This window comes from Alligator sinensis, unplaced genomic scaffold, assembly GCF_000455745.1.
Source record: "Alligator sinensis unplaced genomic scaffold, ASM45574v1 scaffold607_1, whole genome shotgun sequence".
In the NCBI taxonomy this organism is placed as follows: domain Eukaryota; kingdom Metazoa; phylum Chordata; order Crocodylia; family Alligatoridae; genus Alligator; species Alligator sinensis.
Genome location: NW_005841935.1, coordinates 1267357 through 1278549, shown reverse-complemented (window position 1 = coordinate 1278549; position 11193 = coordinate 1267357). Strand labels below are relative to the sequence as shown.

Below are 11193 nucleotides of genomic sequence, written 5' to 3'. Positions count from 1 at the left end.
ATGTTGGCTCCTTATATGTGGTGCTGAGGCGGGCGTGGTGCCCTCGGTTATTTTGGGGGAGGGGGGCGGGTGAGGGTGGGTCCCTTCCAGGCATTCACCCCGCAGCTCGTGGGGAGCAGCTGTTCCCGCTTCCTGGGCGGGCGGAGCTGACCCGGGCCGGGCCGGAGGCACCTTTCACTTTCCTTTCCTCTCAGGCAGCCGGGGGGCGGGGCGGGGCTACCGTTCTCTTGGCCCCGCCCCGCGAAGGTATCACGGGGGCGGGGCTGCTGCGTCCACTTCGGCGGTTGGGGATCGCCGCCACCGCTGCTGCTGCCGGCACCCGGGTGGACCAGGCCGGCTCCCAGCTCTGCACCTGCGGCCGGAGGGAGCAGGAAGTGGCCGCGGCGCGTGCGCCGCCGCGAGGGGCGTGTGCGGTTAAAGTCGTTGGAGCGGCGCGGGGCTGGGCGGGGGCCCCTGCCGTGGCGCTGCTCGAGCCGGGAGGAAAGCCCACTCTGGCCTCGGCCTGGGACGCGGACCCCGCCCCCGCCCCGCCTGTGCTCCGGCGCTGCGCGAGGTGCGGGAGGGCCCAGGTCTGGGAGCCGGCGGGCGCACCGACTTGGCAGGGGTGCTGTGGGCTGCTCTTCCTGTACCCCTCGAGCCGGGCGGTAGGGGCTTGGATCTCCCGTGGCCCGGGACAAGTCCAGAGTTGGCTGTAAGGCACCTGGTCAGAGCTGGGTGGCACATGGAGAGTCTGCCAGGCAGGGCAGCACTTCCGAACAATATGTAATTGCTACGGCGTTTGGCTGTGGCCCGTGGGTCTAAGGACAGGCAGGCAAGGCTCTTCGGGTAGGAGTGAGATCTCTTATTAGACCAACTGAGTAGTTGGAGGGGAGGAGGTGTCTTTGCAAGCTCTCAGTCACAAGCACCCTTCTTTAGGCATAGGGAGACTGCTGTTGTTCTGAGCTGTCGGAGGAATGAAAGAAGCTAAAAGTGACAGGAGGTCAGTGAGAACATAAATAGGTGGAAACTAAGAAAACAATGGGTAGAGAAAGAGGGGCAGGGAGTGGAATGGGTGAAGGGGAATGCCAAAGCTAAGCAAAGGGATACTCTGCTGTAGTAAAGAGTTCTCCAGAAGTAGAAAAGAGGCAGTCTGTGAGCCTAAATAGCTGGAAATTAGGAAAACAAAGGGGGAGTGGGGGGATGTAGATGCTAACTTCAGTTTAGGCAGGTGAATCAGATGTCAGGCAGGTTGTAATGTGTCATAAATCCAATGTCTATATTTAGTCCATGATTTATTTATTTTTTTGTATCCAGTAGATTTATGAAGTGAAATTCATAAATAATCTACGAAATGTGTTTTGAAAGTTCCCTTTGAGGATTAGAGCTGAGAGGTCAGAGGGGGAGTGATTGTCCCGTGAGAAGTGTGTACGCACAGGTAATTGGGTATTTTTGTCTTTGATAAATTTTCAGTGTGCATTCATTCTGGTATGCAGTTGTTTTGGTTTCTCCTACATATTTCCATCAGGGCATTTGGTGCCTTGGATGAGATGTATATAACATTTCTGGAGGTGCAGGTGTAAGATCCAAGAATGGTAATGGGGTGTGGTTATTGTGGGAGTGGTGGAGGTGTGTTGGCAGGTTTTGCATTCCTTGTCCTGACGTGGTCTGGATCCATTAGCTGTGGTTTGGGTCATAGGGAGTTTGCTTCTGGTAATGAGATTAGCAAGGTTTGGTGCTTGTTTAAACGCTAGGATGGGTGGCTCTGGAAAGATCTCTTTACGAATTGGATCTTCTTCTAGTATGAGTTGCAGTTATTTGAGGATTTTTCCATGTAGGTTCCAGAGAAGGGTGGTATGTCATAATAACTAATGGTGTGCGATTCATGGGGATTTTCTTTTTGTACTGCAGCAAATCTTCACATGGTATCTGGGTGGCTCTTTCAAAAGTATAATCTCGCTCTTTGAGTTTAAAACTCAGTCTTTTGGCAGTTTTACATAAAAGAAGCTAACAGACAACTCTCTGACCCTACCAACTATAAAACAAACAAAACTAGAGGAAGATCCAACTCCCCTTTTCATCAAAAAACTCAAAACCACCATCACTTCCATTTGAACCACAAGAAAAACTTCAGACCCCAATCCCTCTGCTACCTAATTCAGGGACATTTTACGTGCTCCCTAAAATCTCCGAATGAGGGAACCCAGCAGACCTATCATTTCCAACCATGGAACCCTAACCGAAGAAATATCGGGTTTCATGAACTCCATCCTAAAACCACTCGTCACCCAAAGACTGAGTTTTATCCAAGACACAACAGACTGTCTGCAAAAACTCAAAAACATAGACCACTTTCCGAGTAATACCCTCCTAGCTTCCATGGGGTGTCACTAACTTATATACCAGCATCCCACACCAGAATGGCATCCAAGCCTGCCTCGTATATCTACAGGAGTGAAATTACAACTCGGAGTACAGACCTCATGATATTGATGAATTCATAGGGCACATTCATACATGCAGGCACATGTGCTTGCAACAGCTTGAATAGGAGCAGCACAAATTTGTGTCAGAGACTTCTGCCCCAGCACATGTGCCTGAACATGCATCTTGGTGTGGGACAAGTTGTGCCACTTGGGGCAAACTGACCCTGCCCATCCTGGATCTGCAGCCAGGGGGAGTTCAAAGCTGGGGCCAGCACCCCCAGCAGTATAAAAAGCTGCCCTGGTGAGTAGCTTGGGGCTACTTGCTCTCAGGCGCTTCTAAGGCCCAGCAAGTTGACATATAGGGACGCTAGCCCCTGGTGCCAGCTGGACTGCTGCAGCAGCGCTGACCTAGAGTGGCCCCTGCACCCTCTACCCACTGTAGCAGTCTAGGAGGTGGGGCTGCTGCCTGGCTGTGACCTGCTGCTACCTACGACAGCATCCACCCCCTTGGATGTGCAGACCCATGTCTATATGCTGCCAGACCTGGATGGGGATTGCACAGTCATCTGGGCTGTGGCATAGCACTGCAGCAGAGCCGTCTGCCCCTTGGGGCCAGCTGCCAGTGGGCTGTAGGTATACAGTTGGCCTTTGTATGGCACTGCTGCTATGTGTTCCCCTGCCCTGCTATCTGTGCAGCTACCTTTTGGAAGATGTGCTCAGTATGATGGTCTGCTGTGAACTGTCAGAGCCTGTCCTCTTGGGCCTAAATGGCTAGGAGGTCAGCCACCTCACTTGCCTTCCAGCTGGGTCCCTGGTGCCAGCCCTGGGCAGGCTCTTCTGCCTGGGTCCTGCCACTTGTCTCACTGGCAGGAATCCTGGTGTTTCCTGTTTAAAAATTGCAAATTCTCTGATTTAAAAAAATAAAATAAAAAAATCCCAAATTAGAGAGAGAGATCGATCGATCAGTGGTGCAATGTTTTATTGATATATTTACAACTTTAAAGCTGTTTGGAAGCCTATCAGTCCCTCTGTCACAAGCGTAGGCAATTTTGTCTGGAGGGCTGCTTACCAAGTTTTGGCAAGTTGTTGATGGCCACATGAGTAGCCCTGGCCCTTGACAGGTGTCCTGCCCCCTGGTTGCCATCTTATGACTGGAAGTCCTGCCCCCTAACCCCTGACCTTTGCCACCAGAGGTCCCTCCCCTTGCCCCCCGGAAGTATTCTTTTCAGCAAGGGGTTTTGCCATCTCAGAACCAGAGAAATACCAAATTATATTATAAAAAATTGAACAGCTACAACATTCATTATTTTGATTCCAAAAAATATTTTGGCCTCATTTACATGTGTTTGTGTAGGGTACAGAGAGGTGATTGCACACTAGCTTAAATGAAGTCTTTTGTGTATGTTGGGGGGCATGGGGGTGGGTATAGGTATGTGGGGTGAGGGAGCATGTGGGTATGCATGATTATGTGGGGGTATGTGTGGGTATGGGGTTTGTGGGGGGGATGGCTGGGGTATGTGATGGGGTGTGAGTTGGTGGTCTGCATGTATGATAGTGCAAGCGGGGGTGTGGGTGCATGTGTATGGGATGTGCTTGTGGGGCTTACCCTATGAACTCTCTTGCACACACCCCTCCTGCTTCTGGCCCTGGGATACCGGTGAAGGTTCCACGATCTGGCGGTGCAGCTGGGAGCCACATGGTGCTGCAGCAGTGCGTGGGCAGGAAAGTGGTGAATTGGCAGCTATAGGCAGGGGGTGAGTGGCAGCGAGTGGGCATACAGGAGTGTGGCAACAGCTGGGCGGGAGTGTGGGGCCTGCACTGGTGTCCCAGGGCCAGCTCCAGCAGGGCTCAGAGCGGGGCAGCAGGAGCATGGGGCCGAGCTGGTAGGGGCTCTGGAGCCGGGCTGCCTCCTCTCTCTCCCTGATGGCACAGCCTGGCCTGGCTCCATAGAGCCCCTGCCAGCCCTCACCTTGCACTTTTCCTGCCTGGCCCTGGCCCTGGGACACTGGTGCAGGCCCAGCTGTTGCTGCACTCCCATGTGCCCACTTGCTGCCACTTCCCCTCCCCTTCCCCCCCCCAGGCTGCTGCTGCTTTCACAGCTTTCTTTTCTGCTGTCGTGCTCCAGTACCATGAGGTTCCTGGCTGCAGGACCGTCCGTCTGGAGGGGGGGTAAATCAAGGTGACCGCCCTGGGCCTTGCGCTTGTGGGGGGGGGCCCGTGGAGCCAGGCGGAGTGGTGACTGCGCTGCTTCTGGCTTCACATCTGGCTGCTTTGCACCCCCCTGCCAAATCTGCCACTCCGCATCTGGCCATTTGCCACCCAGCCCTAAACACTGAGGCGGTCACCTGCGGTCCTTTCCTGCCTCTTTCCCCCCACACTCTCTTATCTGAATTTCCCTCTCTGGTGGAGGGAGGCGGGAACAGCCCCACAGTCCCAGGCCAGAAACTCATGCTATAACTGAGGTAAATAGATGACATCAACATTTGGACTGCAACCCTCCAGTTTCTGATTTCCACCAAAAACTAAACAATCATCACCCCATCCATCAGACTACCTCTTGAATACTCTAACACCAGCATTTCCTTTTTAGACACCATGATCAATATTGAAAAAGGTAAAATACAAATCGCCCTATACAAGACACCCCTGGACCAATGTGCATATCTACACAGAACCAGCAATTGCCCTAAACACACCAACAAAGCTGTAATTTACAGCCAAGCCCTTTGATACCACTGCATTTTCACTGAGGAGAATACCCATGATTGGCCCCCCACCCCCTTGCAAATCTCAAAAGGACCTTCGCCCAACAAGGACACTCCTCGAGAGAGAGATCGTACTTTTGATAAAACTACCCAGATACAATGTGAAGATTTGCTGCAGTACAAAAAGAAAATCCCCATGAATTGCATGCCGTTAGTTGTGACATACCACCCTTCTCTGGAACCTACACGGGAAATCCTCAAACAATTGCAACCCATACTAGAAGAATACCCAATTCTTAAAAGAGATCTTTACAGAACCACCCATCCTAGCCTTTAAACAAGCACCGAACCTTGCTAACTCCATTACCAGAAGTAAACTCCCTATGACCCAAACCACACCAAATTCAGTATTAAGGTGTTGCATCTCTCTGTCTGAGATTCCAGTGTGCTTTCCATTTAAGTTTTGTTTCTCAAGGATTTTAAGACCCCTCCTCCCCCCCTTTATATTGTACAGCTGTTCTTGCTGTACAAATGTAAGTTTTTAAAAGGAAACCTCCATCTGTATTTTATTCTGTTTCTGTGAGATGAAGTACAGACAATCAAAAAGACCACAGCTGAATCGACTCAGACTTTGCTAAACTGCATAGATTGAACCAATAGACAAGTGAACAGACATTTAGTTTTGATTCTGGAAATGCAGCCGCATGCCTACAGTGGCCCAGGCCAGAAGCCAGGGTGTGCTAGAGCATGCCTTTCAGCCCTCTCAGCCAATCTGCTTGGCTGGAGCAGACAGGTTGAGCCAAGGCTAGACTGCCCAGCCTGCAAAGGGTGGGTGGGGTGTGGTGGGGTGGATGCTGGGAGGAGTAAAGCATCCTGGGATGCTGGAGGACTGTGAGTTAACTTGAATCTGAAGGGGAACGGGGACAAAAGTTCAATAAACCAATTTAACCTAAATCGTTTAAGTCTGATATTATAGCCATTCAGGTTTATCTTAAACCAGTTTTGGCCACTTTGAAAGCGGGTTATGTGCACTGAACTTCTGTTGTGTTACAGATTTGAACTGGTTTCTAATCACCAGGGACCCTGGTTTTCCTTGATTAAAAATTGCAAATTCTCTAATAAACCCCAAAATCTGTGACTAAAGGTCCCCCACAGCCCTTGTGGGCTGTGGGGGAGTGGGGGGTTGGCTCCCTGCCACTGCACACACTCACAGGAGGCAGGGGGAACCTGTGACCCTCCCCAGATCTGTATGTGGGACAGGTGCTGGCTCCTGCCTTGCTTCCCTCTCCTGGGGCCTCCACAGCCTTGTGGGTGCGACCCGGCATGGGAGGGAACAGCGAAACCACATGAAGAAGCTGCTTGCTGCTGCAAGCTCTGTACTGCCCTGGCAACGTGCCTCCTGCGTGCGGGGCTGCAGTGAGAGGAGCAGTGCGGGGTAGTGCCCCTCAAAGCAGCAGCATGTGCAGGGGGCACATCACCAGGGCGGCGCAGAGCTCGCAGCAGCAAGAAGATCCTTGTGTGGCTCCGTTGTTCCCTATCATGCCGGGTTGTGCCTGCTGGGCTGCAGAGGCCCTAGGGGACTATTTGGTGTCCTCAGCTCACGGATAAAAACTGCTAGTCTCTATGGGCTGCTACTGGGTAGGCGGCCAGCGTGTTCTGTCATCCACTGGATCTGTGTCAAAGAGCACGTCCAGCCGTGGTCTTTCCGATGTCTCTAAAATCTAGGCGCCGCCACTGGGTTTTGGCAGCCTGCGCCTTAAAAACACCAACTGATTCCTGGGGACAACAAAAAAGAAAACAGGGCATGCACGTGCAAGGTCATAGGGCCAAAACAAGTGCTCCTCGGGGGGACACCGAGCAGAGCACCCCAGACAGTGCCCATCCTAGGGAGGGAAGCAGAATGAGAGCCTGTGTGTGCAGCCTGTGCCTGCCCTACCCACAGATCTGGGGGACACAGGTCCCTCCCCCCACCCCTCAGGAGTGTGCACAGCAGTGGGGGGCTGGCCCTTCCCCTCCCCCGGATGAGTCCCCCACAGCCCTGTCCTGTTCCCTGCTGGGGCCCTGCAGCCGTGCACTGCAGCCCCAAGCCCCAGCTCTGCCTAGTTTCCTCCCTCCCTACAGGGGCCTCAGTCCCCCTCTTGCCCCCCACTTAGGCAGCCTGGAGAGCAGCTCCCACAAGTGACAGCCATGTGCATGTCCCTCCTCTGTGCATGGCGCGCCCTGCCTAACCACCCTCCTGCTCCCTCCCAGCCCCCTGCAGGCTGGAACTCTGCCAGCCTTCAGGGAGCTCATTGCAAAACTGCAAAATCCATGGGTTTCTCTGGTAAAATGAGAAATCCACGTTTGCCATGGATTTACTCTGTTTTTTCCGTGGGAAACAGAAAACGTGTATCCTTGGTAATAACACTAGAGGGGAAGAAAATATATAGATTTCCCTTGCTTTATGCTGTGCATGCGTTTCTGGTTAATGGTGCATAACTCAAATTTGCATAAAGGGAACCCACTTTAGAATGTAACAAATAGGGATATGTTTCAAGACCTCAACTGTATTGACCCCCAGACCCATTTCTACCACTCTTACAAGACAGTTTTGGTACTCACCAACAGCAGACAGTACACACAAGCACAGGGTGGTGGTGAATGTTACCATAATGTGGATGGCAACTACAGAAATACATCGCAGACAACAAGTGAGGAGCATAGATCCACACAGGAGACTCTTATTTTGGTGCACGTCACTCCCACAATGCACCACACAAAGCAGCTGACTGTGGGCTGCCACCACACCGATTGCATAAAAGTGAATTTATCTTGCATATAATGAATTTTTGGTATAAAAAGGGTCATTGCATAAGAGCGAATTCACACATACAGAACCCACATGAAGTGAGGGAAACCTGTATCTTTAATCAAGCAAATGGTCTGAGAGCGCAAACATTAATCATTTGATTATTGCATGGTGGTATTACAGGACAGAGTCAAGGCTGTTCAAGTGCCCTAATTGTATGTTTCCTTATCTAAATGTGCCTGGATTTGGGGGCGGAGGTTAAGTTAACCCTTACTTCTGAATAGCCTGTAGTTTTTATAATGCTCTGTTTGGGGATATAACGTAGGCTTGTAACCATTCCAGTAGTCTTGCCTGGGGAATAATTACTCGCATGTACTTTCCCATATAATTCCATAGTTTTGCTTGAGGAATAATATAAGATATTTAAATATGCTTTTAAAACATCTTGGATCTCTCTGCTCAGCGCTGGTTAGGCCTCATTGGGAGTGAGTGCAGTTCTGAGCCCCACATTTTTTAACAGGATGTGAAGAAGTTGGAGAGGGCCCAGAGGCAGGCAACAAAGATGATAAAGGGCTTGGAAAGCACGTCATGTAAAGAGAGACTGAAGGAGCTAGGCATGTTCAGCTTGCAGAAAAGGTGCTTAAGAGGGGACATGATAGCAAACTTCAAATACCTGACAGGCTGCCATAAAGAAGAGGGAAAGAACCTTTTCTCTCTGCAGCAAGAGAGAAGGACACAGACCAATGGCTTGAAGTTGCAGCAAAGTAAGTTTAGATGGGGTATCTGGAAAAAACTTTCACTTTTAGAATAGTGAGGCAGTAGAATAAACTGCCTAGAGAAGTTATGGACTTTCCATCACTGGAGGTGTTCAAGAAGTGGACAGCCATGTATCGGGGATGATCTAGACGTATGTTCTATGGGTATTTTCCATGCTTCTAGGCCTTGCTGGTTGCTTCCACTCCCCTTTTCTGCTACATGTGTCAGGATGTTTTAAGCTTCCCTCAGAGGTATTGGGTCAAGGCTGGGGATTTTAACTGGGGTGTGCCAGTGTTCCCACTGGGACCAAAGCTGGAAGTTCCTGGTTAGAGTATCTTGCCCCTCTGCTTAGAATCAGACCAACTGCTGTATTTGGGGCTAGGAAGGAATTTTACCCCATGGTCAGATTGGTATAGAAGGGCGGGGGGTTGCCTTCTGTTCAGGGGGTATGAGCCTCTACCCATGATCTCTTGAGCATACTGACACATCATAGAAGCAGGATGTTAGCTGCTGTACTTTACCTGTGGCAGGTCAGCGTGCTATGTCAGGATTGATGGTAGTTTTATGAAGAGTTTAGATTATGAATTTGTATAGGATCATTTGGATAGAGATTATCCTACTTCAAGCGGGAAGTTGGACTAGATGACCTCTGGAGGTCCATTCCAGCCCTACTTTTTATGGTTCTATGGAACATTATTTTTTCTAAAGTATGTGATAAAGTACTAACCATAATGGCTACTGGTGCTTGTTCAGGATGACCTACCTAACTTGATCCTGGTTTGAAAGAGATGAGCTAGATAATACTGTTTTAAATGCTAGTGTCACTTTTAAAGTTGTTCCAATAAAACAATTGGTATTCAGTAAAAGAAAGTAGTTTTTTCAGATAGTACACAATTTGGCCTGTGGAACGTGTCAGAATTCAGTGGGTTTCAAAAAAGATTGTATGTTTATAAATATTTAGCCACATTAAAAATTTTAAGACGAGCGAGTAGGTGAGTTTGTTTTGGAACTAGCATAATCCTCAACTTTCAGGGCACAATCCAACTTTTAGCTAAGGAGATTAGGAAGAAATATTCTTTTGGGGAAAAATACTTTATAATATACTACAACAATTTTTGCATCTTTCTAATGTACCTGCCACTGGCCACCATCAAAAAAGAGTTCTTGGACTAGAGCAGGTATGGGGAACCTCTGGGCTGTCGGTCAGCCAGGGACTCCATTTCCCAGCTGTCCTTGTCCACATGGCTTGTGCTGGTCTCCATGGAGACCTCAGCTGTGCTGGCAGAGTGGCTCAGGCAGCTGGTCCCGAGCTGCCAGGAACATGGGACAGGGGCAGCTTGCTCTGGAGCTGTGATCTGTAGTCTGAATGCTCTGGGCAGGGGCATGCAGCTCTGCCCCGGGTCTAGACAGGATGTCACTGCTGCAAGGAGCCAGGGCAGAGCCACGATCCTCTGCCTGTGCGCCCCTACCTGGAGTGTGCAGGCTACAGATCGTGGCTCTGCTGTCTGCCCCCATCCCACGTTCCCAGCAGCTCCAGAGCAGCCCCCTGTGCTGGTCTGTCATGTGCACTCCTGCCATGGCTGAGGCTGGGGTCTCCATGGAGACTGGCACAAGCCATGCGGGCAAGGGCGGCTGGGAACTGGAGTCCTGGGCCGACCAGATCCAGTCCACGAGCTGGATGTTCCTCATCCCTGGACTAGAGGGACACTATTGCAATTGTCTCTGCAGAAATACCTATTCTGTGATTATTTTTTTTTTATTATTATTATTTTTTTAAGATCAGTTTTGTTTCACTGGTTAGATTAGCATTGCTATTCTTTCACCAGTCTAAGTGAAAGTCACAACATTCCAATATTAAAGGACTTAGAAATATGTAAAATGACTAAATGCAAGCATACTCAAGGCAGACAAGGTTCCTTGGGTGAATTTGATATCTTTTATTAGACCAACCCAAATAGTTATTAAGCAAGCTTTCGAGTTCAAAAACCCTTCGTCAGTCTAAGGAAGTTTCAGCAGTTGGTGTGTGCTCTTCCTGGATGCAATACTCAAGGTGAGGTTTTCTTTCCTGGTCTAGTCTTCTCACATGTGATGCGTAAATATGGACAATGGGGTGGTGGGGGGCACAACTCTGTGCTGCTGCCCCTGTTGCTACCAGATGCTGACTCTGGCCGAGCTGCAGCTTTGCGCTCAGTGCAGAAATCTGGAAGGGAGCATGTCTTTCTTCCCCCTCGGCCTATGCATCACCTATGGGTCTTTGTCTTTCTCCACTAAACCTATTCCACAGACCCCCTACAGTTAAGGTAAGTAGTATAAAATAACTGAATCAGAAATAGTTATTTCATTTTATACAAGTAAACATTTTGGTATTTGATTATAGGAAAAATGCAGGAAGCTGACCTTGTTGCAAAGATGCTACGAGCTGTTCTTCAGTCACACAAAAATGGAGTGCCTTTGCCAAAGCTTCAAGGGGAGTACAAATCCTTGACTGGAGACTGGATCCCTTTCAAGCAACTAGGACATGCTACACTGGAAGGATACTTGA

General features: G+C 49.9%; 1 protein-coding gene across 1 annotated transcript in view; it reads left to right on the top strand.

Moving 5' to 3' along the window:
* The first annotated feature begins 1296 nt into the window (after nt 1-1296).
* TDRD7 (tudor domain containing 7) overlaps nt 1297-11193 on the top strand; it is a 99920-nt gene continuing 90023 nt past the window's right edge. Inside the window, 2 exon segments of the mRNA XM_014518017.2 lie at nt 1297-1414; nt 11029-11192. Coding sequence (XP_014373503.1) covers nt 11034-11192 — 159 coding nt within the window. The 5' untranslated portion in view covers nt 1297-1414; nt 11029-11033.